Raw genomic sequence first — 25714 nt, 5'->3', positions numbered from 1 at the left:
TGAGCCGTGCCACTGCACTCTAGCCTGAGCGACAGAGCAAGACTCCATCTCAAAATAAATAAATAAATAAATAAGTGTCCTGATTTTTTTCTGGCAACCCTAGGTGGGGGTAAACAAGTACCCAGTAGAAGTATGACTGAGGTTATAGGTATGTGTGTCAAGGAGGGGGCAGATTCTATAATCACAAAGGAAGAGGAATCAGTTTTTTCCTGGACAGACGCAGAAGAGGAAAAGTCTTTGTGGAAAAGGTGATATTTGAACTGAGTCTTGAAAAATGAGTTTGTTTGCACAGGGTGGATTATAGGGTGGATGAGAGGCATGGAACCCAAACTGGTTATTGCTGATTGCCTTTATTTCCTCTCACTTCTAAATTTACACTGTTCATTGTGGCCATGTCCTGTCCTGCACGGTGTGGTTCTCAGCCCTGGACAGGAATGGAGTGGAGAGGTGAGGACCTCTTCTTTGTGCTCTCCATCTCAGCCTGAAGACTCTGCTAGTCCTATATTCTTTAGATTTTTATTTATTTATTTATTTATTTTTTACTTCTTACTAGCCAGTTCATCATGGCTTCAATTCCCTGTTACACTTCAAAATGCTTATACTAAACTTTCCCTGCCTGCTGACTGTGTGGTGTCTCTCCTGATGGCATCCAGAATGACACAGAGCCTTCTCAACAGAAGAAGTAGCATGAACAAAGACAGGGAAGTGTGAAACAGCCTGGTGCGCTCCCAGGATTGCCAGCAACTTCAGGTGGATTTGGGGAGGGTCCTCATCAAGACAAAAGACTGGAGAGGTCACAAAGGGCTTTGAATGTTATACCGAGGAGCTCGGCCTTTGCTCTGAAAGGAGCCACTGAAGGATTTTAAGTGGGCTTGGTTAGAGATGTGTTTCAGATGGATCACTTGCTACTGGTATGGATGGAAGACGCAAGGTGGGAGCCAGCCAGAGCTGCCATAGTTACAGCCGTTCAGGCAACAAGCACAGGTACCTTGAGTTAGGGCAGAAGCAAATGTGCAAGGACAGAAGAGATGTGAGGGACAATAAGAGAGGTGAGGGCTGGATGAGAGATGGTTTCCAGGTGTCTAGCTTGGGGGACTGGTACAGAACACAGGGGATGTAGTATTTTAGCATGTGATAGGGGTAAGATGCGGGGAAAATGTGAGTTCAGTTTTGTACATGTTCAACTTCAGGTGCCTGTGGCAACTTCAGAGGGCCAGGAGGCAGCTGAATATGCAGGTTTGAAACCCAGGACAGTCTGGGCTGGAGAAATCCAAGGAGTCACAGCTTGAAGCCGGGGGAGTGGTGAGATCATGAGGCATAAGACAAGAAGCGGAGACTAAGGAGAACCAACATTTAAGAAACAGGTGGAGGAACAGGGACGGGCCAGTGAAGGAAACCAAAAAGGAGTGGTCAGAGTGTTGGGAAAAACAAAACCAAACAGAAGAGCTGAGGGACTGGTCAACAGGGCCAGATGCAGCACAAAAATCAAGCTGCATCAGAACCGAAAACTGCCCGTTAGGTTTTCTTGCAACATGGTGGCCTAAGGACTTGGGCTAAACTTCCTGCTGAAAACAACTTTAAATACTAGATTCTATCTATCTTTAAAATTAAATGCATCCATAGGCTGGCAAAAACGTAAGAAACACATTGAGGCCAAAAAAGTAAACGAAAGCAAGAAGCTACAAAGGTAAGCAAAGCTCTGTCATTGGCTTTCATCTTGAGGGCAGTGGCGAAACCCGGTGAACCTGATCATTGGTTTTCAAGGGGTCCCTGAGCTTATGAGAAAGACAAAGCCCAGGGCCCCCTCACCATGGGGAGTCTATTTAGAAACTTCTCCATAAGGCCAGGACCTCAAAGGCCAGTGTATGCCTACACTGTGAAGGTGAATTAGAAAGAAACCTGCCCCTGTCTGTCCTAACCTCTCTCCCTCAAACCAGGGGACTACAAAGAAAACTGCCTGCATCCAACCTTGGTACTAAGAAAGGGGAATAATCTCCCCCTGAGAATTCTTTTTTTTTTTTTTTTGAGATAGAGTCTCACTCTGTTGCCCAGGCTGGAGTGCAATGGCGTGATCTCAGCTCACTGCAACCTCCACCTCCCAGGTTCAAGAGAGTCTCCTGCCTCACCTTCCCAAGTAGCCAGGACTACAGGTGCCCGCCACCACACCAGGCTAACTTTTGTATCTTTAGTAGAGACGGGGTTTCACCGTGTTAGCCAGGCTGGTCTCGTACTCCTGACCTCGTGATCCACCCGCCTCGGCCTCCCAAAGTACTGGTGGCATGAGCCACTGCGCCCGGCCTCCCCCTGAGAATTCTTAACTACAAGCAGGCAGTCGTCTGGTTTTGCAGACCAAATTCACATGATTTTGGTAGGCTGAAAAATTTCAAAGTGATCATTTAATTTGACATGAACATGGATTGGTAGTGGTTCCAGGCGACCAACAAAAGCTCCCTCTCCCCCTCTGCTGAGTTTTGGGATGTTCCCTCCTGAATCTGCAGACCCCTCCCAGGGTTGCCACAGGTTCTTGCCCCTATAGGTCTACACTTGTTCCTTAGAGAAGAGCCCTTCTGGCTCCCAAAGACTTATCTGCCACTTGGCTCTAAGCTATCCTGCACTAACATCCAAATCTCCTGGAGATCACCTTTGGTCTGGCCTCCCGAAATGCCCCCAACTCTCCCCAGGGCCTACTTCGGTCCATCTGTCCTAAATAGTGTTTGCAAAGGATGTTCAGGAGTCATTGCTGTGAGACTGGGCTTCTTTCTCTGCCAGATCCCTGGAACCCCCAGGGATGAGGAGGAGCCCTGGATGGGAAGCAGGAAAAAAACACATACTGACTAAGTTGTGGTCTCTGGGCTGAGCCCCCCACCCCTAAAACCCCCTTAACTAAAATGAATTTCAGAAGAAGCTAAGGTCTCATTGCTAGAAAGAGGCATAAACAGGTTTTGAACTCGGACTAAGTCCAGAATTTGTGCATTTAAACCCCACTCCCAACACCACGTCCACGGCCCACGACCACCTCCACCGGTGAAACCGCCAGCCAGCACCAGGCACAAGGTATTTCACACCCTAGGCACAGGCCTGGAATCCGTTACTTTATTTTGGCTTTCTATTTCCTCCTTCCAAATGTCTCCTGCCTCTCTTTCTTCCTTCAATTTGTCTTTCATATTGCAGATTTTTCTAAAATGCAAATGTAATCATCATTGCTCACTTGAAACCCCATCATGGTTTCATATTGCACTTAGGATAATGTCCAAACTCCTACAAGAATCTATTGCTACCAACTTGTCTTTCCAACCTCATCTCTGTTACTCATACCCTTCCTCTTCCCCACCCCACATATATCCCCTTAAAATGAATATAAATTACTTGCTATTCTTTCTTTTTTTTTTTTTTTAGACGGAGTCTCTGTCGCCCAGGCTGGAGTGCAGTGGCGTGATCTCAGCTCACTGCAAGCTCCACCTCCCGGGTTCAAGCCATTCTCCTGCCTCAGCCTCCCGAATAGCTGGGACTACTGGCGCCTGCCACCATGCCCGGCTAATTTTTTGTATTTTTAGTAGAGACGGGGTTTCACTGTGTTAGCCAGGATGGTCTCGATCTCCTGACCTCGTGATCCGCCGGCCTCAGCCTCCCAAAGTGCTGGGATTACAGGCATGAGCCACCGCGCCCGGCCTACTTGCTATTCTTTATTGATGAAGACTTGCTGAATGACTTGGAGTCCTCCTGGATTTTGCTTACCAGCTAAATGGGCCCCTCTCCTTCCCAGGCTCTCTATTCTTCAAGCTCAGATCAAGTTTCTCTTCTCAAGGAAGCCTTCATGGACCTTCTCAGGCCTCAGCAGCTACTGCCAATGCCAGCTTCCTCCATTTGAACAAAACTACGGCGCTCTTTGCACTTTTAATTTTTTCCTCTTCCCTGCTAGGGTAGCTGGCAGGGGTTAATAAACAATAAAATACAACTGGAGGGGTGAGAGGCAGGAACTACCGGGGCCTGTGGCAGACCAGATCTATGGCAGGGTCTGCCATCCTGTCTGTGTGCCGGGGCAAGATAAGCCTAACTTTCCCCAAGCTCGATTTCCTCATCTCATCTGAAAATGATGAATAAAAATACCCACCCCAGAGCTATTAAGAAAACTGAACCTAAGGTATGCAAAGTCCTGCTCCTAGCACTTAAATGTAAGCTATTCTTACTCTAGTTACACATAAAGTTACTTCCAAAAACCTTACGAAATTCCCCGAGCACTGTCCATGGTATGTGGTTTCCCGGTTGCTTATTGGGTGGTCCCGAGAGCCTTCCTTTTTTTCTTCCTGAGGCGTGCCAAGTCCCCTCTCCTCTTCTCTGGGTGGTGCTGACGCCTTCTTCCCAGGCTGCACCTTTGCTGGGCCGGAGGATGCCCCCCGCAGCGGAGCGCCAGCGTGACCAGGCAACCTCCCCAGCCTCCACCCTCTAGCCCGGGCTCCCACCTCCGTCCTCCGGCCCCTCGAGTCACGTTGTCCTACTAAGGAGATGGGCCGCAGCGCCGCGCGCCGGTCTGACCCGGAATGCCTGCTCGCAGCGGTAGGCCGAGGACAGGCGGGGCTCTGCGGGTCCCCAGCCCACGTGCTCCCGGCCTCCTCCGCAGGGCGCCGCCTTCCGGCTAGGCGCAACACGGACTACATTTCCCAGGGTGAACAGCGGCGGGGCCTAGACTCGGCCGCGGCCTGGGGCGGCGAGCCGCTCCACCGCCTGCTCAGGGGAGCGCGGGCTGGCGCGAGGACAGGGCTAAGGACCCGGAATGAGTTTCCGCGCAGTTCCGCTGGGCCGTGCCGGCCTGTACCGGGCCGTGCCGAGCCAGAACTGGCAGGAGTGGGGGCCTGAGTTGGCAGTGCCGAGGACAGGCGCTCGGGGCAGCCCGCGCCTTGCCGAGGTCCCTGCCCCGTCCCGGCCGGCCTGGCTTGTCTTGTCAGTCACTGGGGCGGAGGCAGCGCCTGTAGCGGGGCTGTAGCTGGGCGGTGAGCACAGCGCGGGCCAGGCCGAACGGAAGGGACCTGCCACAGCCCCTCAACTCCACGGACTCTTCGCCCCAGACTAGCGGAGCTGCATCTCCGCGCTTCGTTGGACGCCTCCGTAACCACGAAGGGCTCTCTCTCCCGTGACCCTCCAGCCCCATGACCTCTTCATAGCACCCGAGAGCTCACCCAGGAGGGGGTGTTGTGGGTACAGGCCATCGACCCTGTGACCCCTCAAGAGCCAGGGACTCGGTTTCCCCCGCAGGCCTCCCTCCCCTGTGACTCCCTCCACACAGATTCTGGGGACAGAGCTGTTACCTACCACTAGGATCCCCGCCTGAGAGCTCCTCGCTGACGGCTCCCTCCTCGGAGACCCCTTCATTGGGTCTCCTAAGAGCACCGCTTTTGGTCTCTGGCAAGCCTCCCACCCCCAAACGAGGTGGGGAGGCCTCGGCAGCCATGCCCGCCCTGGGCACCCCCTCACCCCACCACTCCCTGGGCACCCAAGCCGGGGTCTAGCAGGGGGCCAGCAGCCAAGGGGCTGGGGCAGGAGACAGATCAGGGCCCACCTCCCTGCCAGGGAGGGAGCAAAGATGGAACGGCGGGAGGAGCAGCCGGGGGCTGCAGGGGCTGGAGCAGCACCAGCCTTGGACTTCACTGTGGAGAACGTGGAGAAGGTATGAGGGCTCTGGGGTGGGCACTCCAGTGACAGAGCAGAAGTTCTGGGGACTGTCACTGATGGCAGAGCTCAGGCCTGGGCTGGGTGCCCGCTGGTATGGTGCCCCCAGAGCACCTGGCATTTGCTGTCTTTCTGGGCAGGCAGTATTGCAGTGCCCTAATGGGCTATTTTTGTCTTTCCTTACAGGCAGGTCCCCTGTGGATAGATACTCTAGGGTCTTGGGATGGTCCCTTCAGGGTGCTGTGACTTAGCCTTCCCTCCAGACTGGCTATTTTCCAGCTCCATGGGAACTGCATGAGCAGTGCAGTAGGAAACTGGGAACCCAGGAGACCTGCAGCTCAGTCTCCTGGAATTATACTGATGCCAAACCATCCTGGACCTGGTTTTGTTGAGCCAAAGGCTCAGAAAATAATCTAGAACTAAAACAATCTGGGTTGTTTCGGCTCTTTGGAGAAGGGTCCTTCCTTTATTGGATGGAAGCCAGACCAGTCCTGAGCAGGCAGGCCTGGGGCTGTCTCCCTTTGTTTTGTGCTGAGTCCAAGGGTCCTGGCCCTGCTGGGAGCCTTACAGGGCTCCTCCCTACTCGCCTGCCCACATACCTCCCTGCCATGGCCCTCCCAGGCTCCCCCACTGCCCAGCCCATCTTTCTGAACTGCCTCTTTGGTTCTTCTCTGTATCTGCTCCCTACAACCTGAAATGCAGGAATGCATGCACCCTGGGATGAATGGGGAGATGGGGCTCCCTTACTTGAAAGCAGGGAATGATGTTCACTTGTTATCCTTAACCTCCGTTTGCCATAACAAACAACGAGGATGCATCTCTTCTGCCTGCTTTGGCATCCCTGAGGGGCCAAACAAGGGCCAATGGCCATAACTGGCTGTCAGGGGTACAAATAGAGCTAAGCTTACTTGGATGGAGCCTGCTTAGGGGTTGGGGTCCTGGCCAACACTGCAGGGCAGTGTTGGCATGGTGGCGCACTGTTCCATGTGCTATTGGGAGATAAATCTCACTGTTTTCTTACTTCATAAAGTCCCATTGGAATTGAGACCCTGGGGATTCTGCTAGTGGAGAGCACTAGGCGAGGTGTTTGCCAGGGCTGCAGCTATGGCCAAGGCTTCTCTGGATCAGTTGGTTGGACATGTGCCCTCTGAGGAGTGTTCTCACCCTCTCCTCCAGCATGTCTGTGCCCCAGGGCTGCCTGGCAAAAGTCTTAGTCCTGCTCTGATTTCACACTGGCTTTGGTGCCAGCATCTGGAGTGACCTAGGGATGATCCTGGGGGAGCTGAAAGGAGCTGTTGGAGGTGATGGGAGCAGCTGTGCCTGGGAGGGTCAAGTCCCCTCAAGCTGTTCCATGCCCTTCTCAGACTTAGCTTCATCCCTGTGAAGCTGTTCCTTCCACCTGGGCCTTGCCCTCAAGTGCCTCCCCTTTGGGGAGATCAGCCTCCTCTTTTTTTGCTTTCATGTGGAGATTCCCTCTCTGAACCCATAATGTTTTGCTGTAAGGAGAAGAGGATATGGTAGAGCATGGGCCAGGTTCAGGCTCTCAAGATATCAGCAGGACCCCAGGCCCGAGAAACACTGCAGAGCCCTGAGCTCTCCCTGCTCAGCCCCCCAGTCAGGGAGAGGGAGCAGCCTTGCAGGACCAAGTCATGCCTCTGTTCTGGGCTCTGGCAGGATCCAGAGTGGCCAGCACCTGCTCAGTCCTGTGCTGTCCTGCAGGCGCTGCACCAGCTCTACTATGATCCCAACATTGAGAACAAGAACCTGGCTCAGAAGTGGCTGATGCAGGCCCAGGTCTCCCCACAGGCCTGGCACTTCAGCTGGCAGCTACTGCAGCCTGACAAAGTACCAGAGATCCAGTACTTTGGGGCCAGTGCTCTTCACATCAAGATCTCTCGCTACTGGAGTGACATCCCCACTGACCAGTATGAAAGCCTAAAGGCACAGCTCTTCACCCAGATCACCCGCTTTGCCAGTGGCTCCAAGATTGTACTGACTCGGCTGTGCGTGGCACTGGCCTCACTGGCTCTCAGCATGATGCCTGACGCTTGGCCATGTGCTGTGGCAGATATGGTACGACTCTTCCAGGCTGAGGACTCACCAGTGGATGGTCAGGGCCGCTGCCTAGCCCTGCTAGAGCTGCTGACAGTGCTGCCTGAGGAGTTCCAGACCAGTCGCCTACCCCAGTACCGCAAAGGCCTGGTGCGAACCAGCCTGGCGGTGGAATGTGGGGCTGTCTTCCCACTGCTGGAGCAGCTGCTACAGCAGCCCAGCTCACCCAGCTGTGTGCGTCAGAAGGTGCTCAAGTGTTTCTCCAGCTGGGTGCAGCTGGAGGTGCCACTGCAGGACTGTGAGGCGCTCATTCAGGCTGCCTTCGCTGCTCTGCAGGACTCGGAGCTCTTCGACAGCAGTGTGGAGGCCATTGTGAATGCCATCTCACAGCCTGATGCCCAGAGGTGAGCTAGTCCCCACTCGCCCAGAAGACAGCCTCTTTGGCCAGCCACACATCCATCCATCCATCTGTTCAATAGACGTTGATTGAATGTGTACTGATACCTGGTCCTATGCTGGAGATACAGCAAGGAACCAAAGAAGACATGGTCCCTGTCCTCATGGTTCAGACAGGGAAGCAGACATTAAACAACTAATTATCAGTTATTCAATTAAAATATTTGACTCTCTTTTCCTTCTCTCAACTAGTCACCAAGTCCTGGCTGTTCTCCTGCTGACCATATCGCAAATCTATTTTTTTCCATTTCCATTGCTACCACCTTAGTCCAAGCTGTCATCATCTCTCTCCCCAGATTACTGTAGAGTTTGTCCTCACTCTTGTACCCTTCATTGTCCCAGCAGCCAGAGTGATCTTTTGAAAATGGGGATCTAATCTTTCTGATCAGAAGCCTTCAGTGGCTTCTCAATGCTCTTAGGTTAAAGCTCAGAATCCTTAATGTGACTCATAATGGTGCTGCACAGTATGGCATCACCAGCCTCATCTCATGCTACTCTCTTTGCTCTCTACACTCTCACACAGTTTCTTTAATTCCTTGAATGTCCCATGTTCCTTTCAGCCTCTGGCTCATCACATGTACTTGATAACTTGCCTCAGCTTAAACTTCATTTCCATAGGGAAGTCCTCAATGGATTCTTAAGGCTAAGTTTGATCTTCTCTGTTATATTACCTCAGAGATCCCAGTATTTTTCCTTCTTAGCTCATAACATGATTTCTCTCACCTCTGTGAGGACAGGGACTCTGTCATTTTACTTTGTCACATTGTGCCATGCTTGGCACATGGTAGCATTTGATATTTTGTGAATGGAGGAAAGTAGGAGTTGCCTGAGTTGGGAGGGGTGGGGATGGAAGGGATTGCGGGAGGAAGGTGGATTGTTCTAGGCTTTAGGAACCACAGCAGGTGCAAAGACTTGTGGGCAGCATCATGATATATTCAAGGGCCCTAAAGAAGTGAGTGTAGTGAAGTGTTTGGCAAATGTTCATTGAGCATGTCCTGTTTTGGGCCCTGTGCTGAGCTCTGGGAGCACAGAGACAAATGCTTTAGCTTCAGTCTCAGGAGCTCACAGTCTAGTGGACACATGAATGGCAAGTACAATCAACATGATGAATCCTCTGATGGAGAACGCAGGGGCCTTGAAGAACCCAGAGGAGGCTTTCACTGAGTCTGAGGGCTGTGAAAGGATTCCCAGAGGAAGTGACAACCCAGCTGTGTAAGAGTTAGCCAGATGGAAGTGATGGATGGGGAGGACATTCCAGCCCAAGCAAGGGAAGGGTGAAAGCCCAGAGGGTCTGGTGATCTGTAAATCATTAGATGTGATTAGACAGCAGGATTTAAGGACCAGAGTTATAGGAGACCTGGGCCTAGATCATGCAGGACCTTGGCCAAGTTTAAGATTTTGATCTTCATCCTGAAGAGAATATAAAGATATTAAAGGATTATAAGCAGAGAAAATGGCCTACTGAGACTTTTGGTATGAGCTGGATTAGAAAAAGTGAGACTGGAGGTCCTGACGCTGACATTTCAGAGATGGGGCTTTGGGACCCTTGGCAGAATTGGAAAGAAAAACCATTGAAAGAGACTTCATGGAAGAGTGGCTGATGACTCAAGCCTTGGCATTAGTCACATCTAAGTTTGAATCCCAGATGGTTCACTTATTAGATCTGAAATCTTGGGTAAGCCATTCCTAAGGCTCTGTTTCCTCATCAATAAAATGGGGATGATCATATCAACCCTACAGAGTTGTAAAGGTTTAAATAGGATAATGTGCATAAGTCCTGCCCCTGGTGTTTGGTAGAGAATATTTTGACCCCTTGAGTAATGGGAGTTCTTTTGTGGTCTCTGCTAGGGTTGGGATGGTCAGCAGCATGCATTTGTACCTTTGGGTTATTGATACGTTACATGTTTTAAAATGGGAACGGTGTGTATATGTTCTACCTTTATACTTTATGTGATCAGTTAATGGTAACTGTTTGTTTATTTATTTATTTTGAGACAGAGTCTCCCTCTGTCACCCAGGCTGGTGTGCAGTGGCATAATCTCGGCTCACTGCAACCTCCGCCTCCCAGGTTCAAGCGATTCTTTTGCCTCAGCCTGCAGAATAGCTGGGATTACAGGCGTGCATCACCATGCCCAGCTAATTTTTGTATTTTTAGTAGAAACGGGTTTTTGCCATGTTGGTCAGGCTGGTCTTGAACTCCTAACCTCAGGTGATCCATCTGCCTCCGCCTCCCAAAGTGCTGGGATTACAGGCATGAGCCACCATGCCTGGCCAACTGTTCATTTTTTAAAAGAGAAACATAGTTACTATTAAATGGATTAAGGCTGTTTACTTTTAGTATTGGTCATAAGAAGTAGAACTGGAATCATGCAATAGAAAGTGTGCCTAGTTGTTCAGTGGCTAAATTTGAAAAGGAGTTGGTTTCGTATATATATATATGTGTGTATACATACATATATATATATGATACATACACACACACACACACACACACACACACACACATAGATAATGTGCTTAACCACTGCCTTTTAAAACTTTAAACAAAATATTGGGGTTGATTTTAAAAAATAAAAGATTGTTTCGGTATGAGGATTAAATAAGAGAATGTGAAGCTTTTAGCATGGTTCCTATATACTCTGTAAACAGCAGTTGCCAGTATTTGGTTTCATTATTGTGTTGGGAGTTATTATGATACCTATCCCCTGGCTTCCCAGGCTTTCCAGCTTAAGGTGGATACCTAGTCCCAGATCAAGGCCTCTCTTGGCAGCCTGAAGCTCAAGTGCTGGGTGGGCTCCGACAGTTGGTGACTAAGGGAAACAGATCAGGGCAAGTGTGTGGGTGATGTGAGGTGTCCTCGGATACACCCAAGTTTACCCGCCCAGCCAGTCTCAAGGGCTTTGGCAGGTAATTGATGCCCCTTCTCCTCTGAACGAATGAGCGAGCAAGGAGCCAGTGAGGTAACCCACAGCCTCCTTGGCGCCCATTGGCTGCAGCCCCTTGGTTGCTTAGCAACTCTCCCCATTTTCTCAGCTCTGCTCCTGAAGCGAAGCTCTAATTGCAGGTCTGGGCTGAGCTCCGTGTGAGCAGCAGCAGAGGAGTCCCAGCAGCCCTGCCTCGGCTACTTGAACTGACCAACTGGAGCCAGGCCTCTTGAACCCACCCTCAGCTGTGGTCGTAAAGACATCTTCCCTGTCTCCTTCCCCTAAACCTAGAAACCTCTAGGACCTCAGACTTGTTCTTCTGTCCACTCACAGGTCGCAGACACAGGTGCTTAGGTGGTAGGAAATTTATGCAAGAACTTCTTCCCATGGGTGAGCTGCATCCAGCCCAGAATCCGAGCCTGACCCTTGCTCTACCCAGTCTAATTTCCCACCTTTGGCTTGTGAAAGTCACCTTCAGTGACTTTGACTCCTGGGTCATCCAGGCACGCCTTCCCCAGGTGTCCTGACATTGGCCCTCCCCTTGGCTGAGCTTGCACTCAAGTCACCCTTTTCCTGCTCCTCCACAGCTGCTTCCTGGCTCTCTCCTTTGAAATGTATTTTTTTTTTTCCTGAACTAGTTTTTAATGCTGGAAAAGCTTTTCCTTGGGAGTTGGGGAGGGAGGGAAAGTGAATTAGGCAGGCTGTTGGGGGCTTCCATCAGTTAGGACTGGAGATATGGGCTGAGACGTACATAAATCCTTTGGGGAAATTCTGGTTGGGCCCTGAAAGAAAAGCAGACCTGTAGCAGTTTAAGGGGCAGTTTCAACCTGGATTCTGCTTCTAAGTTGCTGTATGACCTTGAGTGATATGATACACTGAGCGCTTTGAGGCTGTATTATCCTTGATTTGTCCTATTATGAGGCTCAGATGAGACAAATTAAGAACCTTCACCGAGTACCCTGCCATCTGCGTGAACTTTGGCAGGTGGAGGAAGGAGTCTTAGAATACAGTGGGAAGCTATGGGAGTAGAGCGCTACCTCCTGCACCCATCTCAGCTGCTGAGGAGCTTGTGGGCCGTAGCCTTGGCCCTGCCGCTTCTCTTTGTGCCAGAGTCTGGCCTGAAAATGCCCATTGTCTGGTGGTGCAGCCCGTGTCAGGGTCAGGAGACTGAAGCTATCCCGGCTGTCTCCAGGCAGCACCCCCTGGGGCTGTCTCTGGGCTGGGGATATCCTGGCATGGATGACTTTTCCTACCAGAATGGGGATGTGGAGAAGGAGGCCGATGTCCCTAGGCTAGTTGCCTCTTTTTGTCCTTCTCATCCTCCCACCAAGGATATGAGGCTACTACCTAGCAACCTGCTTGGGGCAAGTCCAGATAGAACTCCCTCTGGGATCCTCAGTCCCTGACTCCCTAACATAGATTGCTATGGTGACACTATGATTGACAACAGAGGGGTCCCAAGCATCTGATCCCCGCTGTTAGAGTGTGGCTTCCTCTGCTTAGTCTCATCTCCACAGACCAAGGTGCTGGAGAGGGGTCCAGTGGGCTGAGCCAGGCTTCTCTCAGTCCCCTTTCTATACTGGGCTATCTGTCCTTCTCCTTTAGAGATCATTGTGTCTCAGGGCTCTGATCTGGACCCTCTTATTTTTTTCTCATTCAACACTTTCTTCTTGGGTAATTCTCATCTATTCCCGTAGCTTCAATTACCAGCTGTTAGCTGATGACTCTCAAATCTATGGCTTTTGCTCTAACCTCTATGCTGGGCTTCAGGGTTTTATATCCAACTCTTTCTAGATGCTTCTACCTGCATAACCTATCAGGTGTCTGAATCAACTTGTCTAAGACTGAGCTTATCACCTTCCACCTCCCATTAAAGGTGTTACTATTCCCCGCTACTCACCCCACAGGTCTCAGTAAATAGCTCCACCGTCTACTTAGTTGTTTAGCCAGTGACCTGAGAGGTGTCTTTATTCTTCCCCTTCCTCATATCCAGTCAGTCATCAAGTCCTGTCTGTTTTGCCTGGTAGCTCTCTCTGAGTTCATTATCTACTTCTCTTCCTCTCTGCTGCCACCACACTCCTCAAGAGTTGGGATTTGGTGGTAGAGGGTGGAGCGGATGGCAGGGATTGATGCTCTCATGAGCTGTTGCTGCCTTCCAAAGTCTTTTTTTTTTTTTTTTAAATCAGGGCTTCTGAGCCTGTGTTTACTCTTCTGCCTCCCACTCTTGTTCAATTGTTCAATCACCCCTGACAGACTGTGTTAGTTTCCTACGGCTACCATAACAAAGTACCACAAACTAGGTGACTTTAAAGCCAAACAGAAATTAATTGTCTCACAATTTTGGAGGATAGAAGTCTGAAATCAAGGTGTTGGCAAGGCTGTGCTCCCTCTGAAACCTGTAAGAGACTCCGTCCTTGCCTCTTCCTAGCTCTGTGGTTTTCTGGCGGTCTTCAGTGTTCCCTGGCTTCCAGCTGCATCACTCCACTCTCTACTTTCGTCCTCACGTGGCATTCTCCCTGTATGTCTGTCTTCACATGGATGTCTTCTTATAAGGACACCAGTCACATTGGAGTTCAGGTCCATCCTACTCCAGTATAACCTCATCTGCAATTATCTTATTTCCAAATAAGATCACATTTTGAGGTACTGGGGATTAGGATTTATCAAAAAATGTATCTTTTTGTGGGGACATAATTTGACCCATGACAGTCTGCCCTCTGGTGCCCCAAACTTCATGTTATCACCACATGCAAAATATATTCACTTCATCTCAACCTCCCCAAAAGTTGTAACCTAGCTGGATATGGTGGCTCCACCTGTAATCCCAGCTACTCTGGAGGCTGAGCAGGAGGTCGAGTCTCTTGAGCTTAGGAGTTCGAGACCAGCCTGGGTAACATAGCAAAACCCCATCTCAAAAAAAAAAAAAAAAAAACTTAACCCATTCCGGAATCAGCTCTCAGTCCAACTGGAGAACACAATTCAACCCATAATGCCGACCTTCTCATACGTCCTTCTCAGAGTTCTTCTGGGGGTCCCTGACCTAAGGTTCTTCCCAACATTGGGAACATCAAATCTGCCATGTAGACCCTGACCCTTTTCTTGCTTAGGATTTGATAAGGGGAGGGGAGCTTTGATGGAAGACAAGGAGATTATGCCTTTCTCTTAAAGCCAGTGTGGGGGTGAGCAGAGAGCTCTGATGGATTTTCTCACCTCCTGCCTGTAGGTACGTGAACACACTCCTGAAACTCATCCCGCTGGTGCTGGGTCTGCAGGAACAACTGCGGCAGGCAGTGCAGAATGGGGACATGGAGACCTCCCATGGCATCTGTCGCATCGCCGTGGCCCTGGGCGAGAACCACTCCCGGTAAGGGGTGGAGCAGCTTGGGGTGGGATAGCAGGGCCCTCTAAGAGATGGGGTTCTGCAAGTCCCTGGAGAGGCAGAATGACCTGACTATGTCTTCTCCTCCCCAGGGCCTTGCTGGACCAAGTAGAGCACTGGCAGAGTTTCCTGGCACTCGTCAACATGATTATGTTCTGCACAGGCATCCCTGGCCACTATCCTGTCAATGAGACCACCAGCTCCCTAACCCTCACCTTCTGGTACACACTGCAGGTGTGTCTGTGTGGCCTCCGGTAGGACTGGGCTGTGGTGGCAGAAGGTGGATCATGGGCTTCTGTGGCTGCTGGTGAGGTGGCTAATTCTCTTCCCTGGCTCTCTCAGGATGATATTCTATCCTTTGAGGCAGAGAAGCAGGCTGTATACCAGCAGGTGTACCGGCCAGTCTACTTCCAGCTGGTGGATGTGCTTCTGCACAAGGCCCAGTTCCCTTCTGATGAGGAATATGGATTCTGGTCCTCAGACGAGAAGGAGCAGTTCCGAATTTACAGGTGATGGTAGCAGGCCAACTCCTCTAAAATGGAGTCCAGAAATAATGAAGGCAATGAGGGAAGGGGCCCAAGGCCAGGCTTTCTGAATTTTGGGGCTCCTTTCTATTTTCTAGGCATTGGTGCAGAGTTGTGGGGGTACTGGGGTAGGCTCCTGGGCTTGGGGGCAGGATCCAGGGTCAGGATCCAGGCAGTATAAAAGGCCTTCATCTACTTCTCAGGGTGGACATCTCAGACACGCTCATGTATGTCTATGAGATGTTGGGGGCCGAACTGCTCAGCAACCTCTATGACAAGCTGGGTCGTTTGCTCACCAGCTCAGAGGAGCCCTACTCCTGGCAGGTACCTCCTAAGCCTGATTCCCTCAGCCCTCCCAGACCTGTCACACCCTCCTCCTCATCCAAGCCAGTGGCACCCTCTTTCCCCAGCACACAGAGGCCCTCCTCTACGGCTTCCAATCCATCGCAGAGACAATTGACGTCAACTATTCTGATGTGGTGCCTGGGCTCATTGGCCTCATCCCACGGATCAGCATCAGCAACGTGCAGCTGGCAGACACTGTCATGTTCACCATTGGTGAGACCTGGCACACACCCATGACCATATTCCCAGAGCCACAGCACCCGACCCTGGCCACAGCCAGCATGCCGGATCCTATCCAGAATGGGAGAGCCACATGCCTACACACAATCAGTGTTGTAACAAACTGACTGAACTGGCAGATCTAGGGGGTCCATCTGATGGCACACTGAGCTGCAATTCAGTGAGGCTAGTTTACTGTCAGTGAAACAGCAGTACTGGGCCTCTGTTAAGTAACCCCTTCCTGCTTCTCAGCTCTAAGGTTCATGTTTCAGCATGCACATGCACATGTCCTGTGAATGGAGCAGTGCTCTGTGCTGGGGCTGCAACTTGACCCTGCCAGGAACTCTGCTTGCCTCAGAGACATGGTACAAAGCCAGCCTGGCCTGCCTCAAAGATCCTCCTGTCTCCCTCCTTCCTCCAGGAGCTCTGTCTGAATGGCTGGCTGACCACCCCGTCATGATCAACAGTGTTCTGCCCCTGGTACTGCATGCCCTAGGCAATCCTGAGCTCTCTGTCTCTTCTGTGTCCACCCTCAAGAAAATCTGCCGAGAGTGCAAGTATGACCTGCCTCCCTATGCTGCCAACATTGTGGCTGTGTCCCAGGTATGCAGGGGCCCTGGATGGTGCTGGGCCTCAGAGCACACTCTGCACTGTGCTGATACTACATTCCTTCTTTCTCCCCGCAGGATGTGCTGATGAAACAGATCCACAAGGTGCGGCTCAAAGTTTCTAGGGGTCTCCTTGGGGGTCTTGTGGGAATCACTTAGCCCTGAAATCCTGCTTTTTGGCCTTCCCCTTCCTCTTATCCCTTATTCTCTGTTTTTCTTCTCCCAAGAGGCTCATTTTCCTTCCTACCCCGCAACTAGATGTGGCCAGGACTGACCATCCATGTTCTGCCCCACAGACAAGCCAGTGCATGTGGCTGATGCAGGCGCTGGGCTTCCTGCTGTCAGCTCTTCAAGTGGAGGAGATCCTTAAGAACCTGCACTCGCTTATCTCACCCTATGTCCAGCAACTGGAGAAGCTGGCAGAGGAGATAGTGAGTGAGCTCTGGGGGCCAGGGAGCGGTACTGAGATGCTGTGGCTGATGAGGGGTGAGGTTGGAGCTGGCCCTCAGAGCTGAGGCTCAGTGATCTGGGGACCAAACTGGGGCTGGGAGATCTGGAGCTTGGTTTGCTTCTCCCTGCAGCCCAATCCCTCCAACAAGCTGGCCATTGTTCACATCTTGGGGCTTCTCTCCAACCTCTTCACCACACTGGACATCAGTCATCATGAGGATGATCATGAAGGCCCCGAGCTTCGGAAGCTGCCAGTGCCACAGGGACCCAACCCCGTGGGTGACATTGTCTTTGCCATCCCCCCAACCCCCACCTGTGGGAGTCTCATTGTCACTCTTCAATTCTGTGCGTAATGTTGTCATTGTTCTCCCTGCCCCGTGGGCATGATATGTTTGGTCCTCTGACTCCATGAATGACCTATAATTGCCTCACTCTGTAGGTAGCAATGTCATTATCTCACTCAACTCTGTGTGTGATGTTGTCCTTGTCCCTAGCCCAATTAGGGTGATGTCATTGAGATTCCTCAGCCCCATGAGGGACATTGACGTTATATCCTTCAACCCTTAAGTGATGTTGTTATGGGCCCCTGTTCAACCCCTAGCTCTGTAGGGCCTTCTACTTCAACATTTGCTGTCCCCTGTGGGCACTAAGGATGCTTATTACATCCTCTGCATGTAATAGTTCTGGCCTTCAAGTTGCTCCCAGTGTAGAGGAAATTCAGGTTGCTCAGATTGTCACAAAGCAGTGTGATAAGTCCTGTGGTAAGCTTGGGCATAGGTTTTGGGGTGACCACTTACAAGCTGCTTGATCTGGGGCAAGCCTCAGCTTCCCATTAAAAACTATGAACATTGAAATGTCTGGCTTACTCAATTCATAGAACTGTGCTGGATAGTAGATGTGGTCTTAAGTGAAGGTAGTTTGCATATTGTAAAGTTCTTTACAAATATAAGGGACTGCTTTGGTCATTGTTCCCAGAACTCCCTCCTGGATTTCTCCAGGAGAAAAGGAAGCCATGGGCATCCTGGCCTCTCTGCTTAACTCCCCAACCCAGTTTCAGTTAGCCTCTTGGCTTTAGACCACACCTGGGCCACTGTCATCCCGCAGAGCTGCTTCTTTACATGGTAGTCATCATCCTGCCTTTCGTTACCTCCCAGGACCTCAGTCTGCTCTCTGCTCCTCCATAAGCTGGGAGAGCAGCTTAAGCCTGCATCTGTGCATTCCTTGGGTCTCCCTACCTCAAGCCTATTTGGAGGAGACAGCATCTCCACTTCTTCAGAGGCTAGCCCATAGCCTTGGTTTTACAGAGCAGAGATAGGGAGAGATTTTTTTTTTAAGTTTACAAAGTTTTTGTAACCTTATGAAGCACTTGTGATATCTCTGCTTTGCAGTTTGAGGCTTCCTTTGAGATGATCCCTAGAATTCAGGATATACTCCTTTTTCATTCATAAGAGAGTTCAGCAAACCACTTCTTCCCCCAGGGGTCCCATGCCCTGGGTCCTCAATGTGTGTTCCAGGGTAATAGGTCTGAACTGCTCCCCTCCTCCCTGCCACCAAGTCCTCCTCAAGTGGGTCACAGTGATGGATAGCAGAAGCGCCTCACTTCTTCCTGTGCCTTCAGGTGGTGGTGGTGCTGCAGCAGGTCTTCCAGCTTATCCAGAAGGTGCTGAGCAAATGGTTGAATGATGCCCAGGTTGTGGAGGTGAGCCCTGACCCTTGCCCTCCGCTCCCATAGTGACTGCTCAGAGGTGTAGCAGGGTAAGATGTTACTGCCACACTTCAGCTTACAATGGTTTGGAGAAAACAAGGAGGTGAATCCTGCCCCATAGAGATAAGGAATCTTTTGGGAAGACATTTAGAACTCCCCAATATCATGAGAAGTGCTTAACGTAAGGACTCTAATATTAGGGTCGAGTGACAGTCAGACATCTGTTTTAGCACCAAAGACCTGCCTTTGGTCCCTTTTCAATTCAGGTTTTTGTTGCTGTTGCTGCTCCCTGAGAGGAAATGTTAGAGATGTAAGTCGCAGGAGTTAAGTTCCACAGTTACATCCTGTGCCCCTCAGTGAAGGGCCTTTGCCCCCTGCCTTTCAGGGTGAGGGTCAGACTTGCTTACCTTCCTTGGTTTGCAGGCCCAGGCAAGGCTTATAGGTAAGGGCCCGATCTTAGGCCCCCTCTGTGCAGGGCTTCAGCGCTGTTCCAGCCAGTCATGACCTGCTGACCAGGGCCCCTTTGCTTTCTTCCCAAGGCGGTGTGCGCTATCTTTGAGAAGTCTGTTAAGACGCTACTGGATGACTTTGCCCCCATGGTGCCACAGCTGTGTGAGATGCTGGGTCGGATGTACAGCACCATCCCCCAGGCCTCTGCTCTTGACCTCACTCGACAGGTGGGCCTTCTGGTTGGGGCAGAGATCCTGACCCTGGGTTGGGGTGGGTCAGATGGCTGCTGTGGCTGGGGTCCCCACTTGCATTCCAGGGATATTGCCCTGTCCTGGTGAGACTGGTTCTCAGCTGACCAGCATTCCCTGCTTTCTTGTAGCTGGTCCACATCTTTGCTCATGAGCCTGCCCACTTTCCCCCAATTGAGGCCCTCTTCCTGCTCGTCACCTCCGTCACACTCACTCTCTTCCAGCAAGGTAGGTCCTGACCAGGGTCTCTGCTGCTGCTGCCACTGCCACTGCCTCTGCTTCCCCAAATGGGGAGCCAAAGCTGCCCACTCTGTTCTTCTCTGTCCCCTGAGTCACACGTGGGACTTGATGGGAAACCTGTGAGATCAAGCACAACACCTTATAAATAGTTGAAACCTTAGGTTGAAGTGGATAAGAGGGTGAATGATGTCTTCTGCTGGCCTGCTGGGCTCAGGGCCAGCCTGGATATGGAAGAAGGAGGTGGGGGTGGGAGGTGGGCAGAGGCTCTGAGGGACTTGGGGCACTAGGCTGGCTCCTTTACTTTGGGATATAATGAAAAGTGGAAAGAGCACGGGCTTTTGAAGTCAGCTAGACCTAGATTCTAAGTTCATCACCACCAACTAGTTGTGTGTCCTTGGGCAAGTCACTTACCTTTGCTGGGCCTTCATTTCCTTATCTGTGAAACGGAGATACCATATACTTGAAATGATTGTTTACAAGTATTAAAGTCACATCTTCTGGGCCTCTGGCTCAGGGGCTTTTGCACAGTGAAGTACTCAGAGACTGCTGGTTCCTTTCCCTGCATCGAGGCTTAGTACTTTCTAGGCCAGAAGTCAAGTACCTTTGGCTGTGGTCCTAGCCCTCTATTCACTGTGGCCCTTTGCCTGAGATAGCTGGGAGCAGGGGCTTCATTCAGGCTTCTCGTGTTGTCTAATCCAGGCTTCCAATTTGGAGAAACAAAAACAAAAAAACAGCACTGCTCAGCTAGCCTCATGAGCCTTGCCTGGATTCGTGGTCACAGGTTTGAGGCTCACCAGGGGTCTCGGTTGGTGCCCAGAGTACTCGCGGCTCATATCCTCAGTGCCTGGTCTCATGATCCTGGCCTCTGTTTCTGTGGGCCATGGAGTAGGTCCAAACTGGGGAGAAAACTGAACCAGAAACCTGGTGTGGTCATCCTCAACTCCACCTCTCCCACTCCCTGTACCCAATCTGGGACAAGCCCCATTGATCCTGACTCCTGATTCTCTCTCAGTTGGTCCACTTCTACCCACCTCCGTGGCCACTGCCTCAGTTTAGGGTCTCACCTGGATTATCAGCAACCTTCTAGTGGGTTTTCTTGGCATCTCCCCTTCTCTCCAATCTGTTCTGCACACTGCAGCTATAATCTTCATAAAAACACAAGTCTGAGCATTTGTCATCCCGGGCTTAAAACCCTTTCGTTGTTCCCATTGCCCTCAGCTTATTGTTCCATTCCCACCCACATGACAGGCTCTGGCATGCCTCTAATGTCCTCTCCTGCCAATGTCCTCATGACTCCAGCATTCCAGCCACACTGCCTCTTCCTTACCGTGTCCCATTTGATCCCTGTGCCTTGCTCCTCTGACTGGAATGTCCTATGCCCTTTACTGGGTGAACTCTCACTCCTTCATGCCTTAGAAAGGAGGAAGACTGCATCACTTCTCAGAGTCATTTCTCTCTGAGGCAGAATTGGGTGCTTCTAAATGTACTGAAACTGCATCCCATACACACTGCTGACACAGCACTGATCACACACAATAACCAGCTTTCATGTCTGTCTCTCTTACTAGACTTAAGCCCCTCAAGGGTAGGGTTGAGTTTCTTCTCTCTGCATCCCCAGTGTCCAGAATGAGGCCAGAATACAGCAGGCCACAGACACTGTTAAATAAAGGAGGGGGAGGGCTCCCTGCCCTTGGAACCTTTCCTTCTCATTGTCTGGCCCACCTCTAGCAGGGTGGCTGCTGAATATCAAACCTGCATGGTGCACATTGGGCCTCACTTTCTAGGACTTAAATAACTCAGGGTTCAGATACCAAAGGGACAGACTTTATTTATTGGTGACTCTTCATAGCCTAGAGAAGGAAGCAGGGCAGAGATTATCTGCTTTACAGATGGGGAAACTGAGCATTTGTGGCTTGCGCAAGATCACACAGCTACTTAGTGGTGTCTTAGGCAGATGGTTTTGTACCACATCCTCCTGAGAGTGGAGAAGCCTGGGTAGGAGCTCCAGGTGCATGCCATGTTCTTGCCTCAGGAATAATCAGAACTGGAGGCAGCAGTGTCCAACATCATATACGTTGGGCTTGTTGGTTGTCTCGCTGGACAGGATGGCTCCCATACCTGTTATGCCATCCTAATCTTAGCCATTCCTTCCTCGGGCTCTGCCTTCCTACTGGACCATGGGATGACGTATTGACTGCTTTCCCTGTTTCTTGGCATGTCCAGATGATGGGAACTAGTCCTCAGCCCTGAGCTTGGCTCTCTGCAGAGTCCGTGTCCATGTGGAGGAGCTTTGCTGGGGTGGGGCTCTTGTTTTTGGCCTTATGATGCTGTTTCCTCCTCTGGGCCCTGCCAGTGACTTGCCAGGCCATCTCCAGAGCATGCTGGGCACTGGCCTACCTAAGCAAGAGTCCTCTGGTTTAAGTGGACCGAATAGATTATTTTCCTTTGCCAGACCAAGAGCCCTAAGGCCATTGAAGTGAGGTGGCACTTACTCAGGCTCTGATGCCCTGGCCTTTCTAGGGCCCTCAGATAAACCTCAAAAGGAGATACCAAGGACTGACCTCCCCCAACCCCCCACCGCCATCCCAGCTCTCCTCTTCGATGACTGGCTGATGGGAGGTATGTGCTAGGAGCAGTGTAGGGCTACCCAAACCTGCCAGAGGCCACAGTAAGTGTGGTGGCCGTTTCTTCAGCTATATGGAGTCTAGAATTGCTCAAGTACCAAGGGAACATGAGGGGATGGCCTGAGGAGGAGTGGGGAGTAGGCGGAAGGCCCCTTGGAGGGAGCTGGGGCAGGCCCGTCCTTCACTTTGCCGTCTCTTTCTGTTGGGCTTCTCCCAGTTCATGGTTTTTGTATGTTTTGTTTCTTTATCTTGCTTCCTGCTGCTCATGTGCCCCCACGCTGTCTCCCTGCAGGCACTCAGTCCCACATAACTATATGAGGTTGAGTTGCTGTTTGTATAATTTTTTCTTAAGTTCCATCTTTATTATATTTTAGGGCCCAGGGATCATCCTGATATTGTTGATTCATTTATGCAACTCCTGGCACAGGTGTGTTTTAGTTTTATTCATTCACGTTCTGTTCTCTCTCTTTCTCTTTCTCTTATGTTGAAATTCAATTTAAGCCTATTTTTAGCTTTCTGTTGACAAATTTTTTTTCTGTTCAGTTGAATAGAGTTTCTTCATCTGTTTCCGTGGAAGTTGACAACCCAACATCCTCCTTTAGTGCCCCTATGCCTCACTAGCTCAGTCTTCTACAAAGACCAGGGAGAGGCTGATCCCGAAGGGAGGGAGCTGGGCTGGCGTCGGGTGGGGAATGGGAAAGGGAGGGGGTGGTGACTGCGCCCAGCAGCTTCTTGTTGCCCAAGAAGTTCACGGGTAGGGCTGGAGTTGAAGGGTCTGGGGTTCACTGTCCCCGTGCTCCTGCCGGGAACTGCCTGCCTCAGTGCCCCCAGCCTGCTCCTGAGAGGTAGGCCGGGAGCAGCTCCAAAGCGAGGGGCTGAAGAGGAATGTGCGCGGTGGAGCCCAGAGTTGGGCTGTTGGAGAGGTTGAGCTGCTGCTAGGAGGTGGAGTGCGGGCTCCACGCTAGGATGTGTTTGCATTTTGTATGTGTTTCAATGTGTGAGACCTTATTTTGTATGTTTTGAGTTTGCTTTGGGAAGGGAACAGAAATCACCTGTAAGTAGTATGTGAATTGTGTTGGGTGCTGGGATGAATGTGTGCTGTATGTTGATGTGTGTTTTGTGTTGTTTGTTGATGTGTTAGGCCTTGATGGATTTAGAGCGTGGACGTGTGTTGGAGGTGTGTGTGTGTTGGGTTGTCAGAGTGTATATTACGGAGGATAGGAGTGTATGTTGTGGCATTGGTATGTCTGTATCAGAGTATGGTTTGGAGATGCATGTTGGGCTGTGGGGGTATGAAGTTAGTGTGATGGCGGCTTCTGTGTGTTAGGGGATCCTAGCACGCAGACCCCCTAACCTGTGAATTGGGGTAAATGGAGTGTTTCTTTGCTTAATCATTCCACAGATATTTATTGAGTGTGTGATACATGCTGTACTTTGCTAGGTACTGAGGATATGATAGTGAGCAAAAGCAGGCACAGTTCTTACAAGTCTAGTTTCTGGGGGATGGGGAGGGTGGGAGGAGGGAAGAATAGGGAGTGTTCTGAGCCTGGATGGATATGTGTGTGGGTGTTTTCAAAGGTGTATCTTTGATGGGGAGGGTGTCTGAATGTGTATTTGTGGATGGGTATGTTGGGAGAGTGCACAGGGGGACTGTGGGAAGGATGAGGGTGTAGGTGTGTGGACATGGTTTGGGGATGTGCAGGTGTTTGGTGTATGACTGTGTAATGAGGGTGTGTTCCAGATGGGGAGAGTGTGTGTATGTTATGGGTGTGACAGAAGTATGTAAGGAGGGCATTTCAAGTGATGGTGCATGTGGGGGTGTTTGCACATGAGTAAACATGGGGGGTAGAGGGGATGTGAGGGGCTGGAGGGTAGAGGTCTATGTGGTATGCACTGGGGGCATTGCTGGGGAGCAGCAGTGTTTGAGGATGGCTGGAGCTGTGCAGAGCATCTCCTGTGACCTGAGGATGTGACAGTCATGTCCTGGTACCACTCAGGGCAGGCCATCTGCCCCCTTCACTTCATCTCTTCCCCCTCACCCACAGCAGCACTGGCTCCTTGGTTGTGTATGGCCGAAGAGGGCCTGGACACAGGGTACCCTGGGTGAAAGATGGGGCCAAGGCTCCTGCTATACTTTTCTTCTTCTTGAGCAGGAGCTGGAGGGTGCCTCAGGAATACAGGAGGGACATGGGAGGAGTGCTGTTGGGCTGAGGGCTCCCTGTCTGGCTGTCATCTCTTCTTCCTGCTGCCCTGTTCACAAACCTGGGGTGCTTAACTCCCTCTGTGAATCAACATGAAGTCACTGCTGGCAACCTAGAGCCTGCGAGACATCTGGCCCTGATGGAGGGGGAGGGAAAGGTGTCTGGAACCCAAACTTTCTGCATTATGATCACCACCCCCAACCTCTCTCACATACACCTGCGCATTCATGTACACATACATGTACATAGCATCCCTTGAGCTGTCCTCACCTGACCTACTGAACTCTGAGGTGGTCCGGGTCCCCCAGAGATGGCTGGGTAGCTGGTTTTGGCAGCCTCTACCTGTGAGGTGTGAAGTTGGGGGCTGGGGTGGCAGGTGAGTGGGGGGGATGGTCCTTGGAGCTGGCTGGGGCTGGGCTTACCAGCTCCACCTCCTGCAGGCTCTGAAGCGGAAGCCAGATTTGTTCCTGTGTGAACGATTGGATGTCAAAGCTGTGTTCCAGTGTGGTAAGTGGGGCGAGATGGACAGGTGGGCCTGGGGCTCCCCTAGAAGGATCGTTAAACTGATCTGCCTCTGCCTCTCCCACAGCTGTGCTGGCCCTCAAGTTCCCTGAGGCACCTACTGTCAAGGCCTCCTGTGGCTTCTTTGTGAGTCCCATGCTGAACCCTGACCCACTGCCACCGCAGTGCCCTGCCTTGCCCAGGACTCCAGACAGTAGGGCTGGGGTGTACCGGTCTTGTCCTCAGGGAGAGGTGGGAAGGAGCTGGGCTGATGGGCCTCTCCATCCTCTGCAGACAGAGCTGCTGCCTCGGTGTGGGGAAGTAGAGTCTGTGGGAAAGGTGGTACAGGAAGACGGTCGTATGCTGCTCATAGCAGTGCTGGAGGTGAGATGGAGCAAAGGGGGGTTTATGGGGGTGAGGGCCCCTCACTGCTGAGGCAGCTGGCCTTCTGGGAGGCTTGAGCCTTTGGTTCCCTAAGCTCTCAGATTCTGTTTCTTCTTCAATTAAATGGCTGAAAGTTGTTAGGATTGCTGTGGGGATCAGCTGGCTCTCAAAAAGCAGCGCTCACTGTGATGTGCAGTTTGGCTTAGGAACTGTCCAGAGGGCCTGGGGCAGTTAGGCATTCTTGCTGCAGAAGGGGCAGAAGGGGCAACACCCTGGTGTGCTGAGAACCCCTCTCCCTCAGGCCATTGGGGGCCAGGCCTCCCGCAGCCTCATGGACTGCTTTGCCGACATCCTGTTCGCCCTGAACAAGCACTGCTTCAGCCTCCTGAGCATGTGGATCAAGGAGGCTCTGCAGCCACCTGGTTTCCCCTCTGCCCGCCTCAGCCCTGAACAGAAGGATACCTTTAGCCAGCAGATCCTTCGGTGAGCAGAGCTGGGGTGGGCCTGGGGTCAGGCAGAGAGGGGGCAGTGGTGGTGGCTGGTGCTAACCTGCTCTCCCTTTTCTCCTTCAGTGAGCGAGTGAACAAGAGGCGGGTGAAAGAGATGGTGAAGGAGTTCACACTGCTGTGCCGGGGTCTCCATGGCACAGATTACACAGCTGACTACTGAGGGGTGCCCCCATCCCACCCACCCCTTCTCTTCATCCTTCCCTATTCCCAAAGAGTAAACCTGGACCCTCA

General features: G+C 51.4%; 1 protein-coding gene across 2 annotated transcripts; it reads left to right on the top strand.

Annotated features, from left to right (window-relative positions):
- The first annotated feature begins 4530 nt into the window (after positions 1 to 4530).
- IPO13 (importin 13) lies at positions 4531 to 25714 on the top strand. 2 transcript variants are annotated; one of them, XM_054436934.2, is made up of 21 exons: positions 4531 to 5662; positions 7384 to 8120; positions 14320 to 14460; positions 14568 to 14709; positions 14818 to 14984; positions 15203 to 15323; positions 15410 to 15557; positions 15985 to 16166; positions 16250 to 16276; positions 16468 to 16602; positions 16753 to 16896; positions 18240 to 18320; positions 18866 to 19003; positions 19156 to 19252; positions 21785 to 21883; positions 22263 to 22315; positions 24530 to 24596; positions 24679 to 24737; positions 24885 to 24974; positions 25276 to 25457; positions 25547 to 25714. In XM_054436934.2, exons 1-21 carry the CDS (start codon positions 5579 to 5581, stop codon positions 25641 to 25643), a joined length of 2991 nt encoding a protein of 996 aa, XP_054292909.1. In that variant the 5' UTR covers positions 4531 to 5578; the 3' UTR covers positions 25644 to 25714. The 2 variants fall into 2 exon arrangements, with proteins under 2 accessions (XP_054292909.1, XP_054292917.1); XM_054436942.2 differs by lacking the exon at positions 21785 to 21883 and having other exon boundaries at positions 4639 to 5662.

The sequence above is a fragment of the Pongo pygmaeus genome, chromosome 1 (genome assembly GCF_028885625.2).
Source record: "Pongo pygmaeus isolate AG05252 chromosome 1, NHGRI_mPonPyg2-v2.0_pri, whole genome shotgun sequence".
Taxonomy (NCBI): Eukaryota; Metazoa; Chordata; class Mammalia; order Primates; family Hominidae; genus Pongo; species Pongo pygmaeus.
The sequence above is the reverse complement of the archived record's forward strand: the minus strand, read 5'-3'. Positions and strand labels throughout refer to the sequence as shown.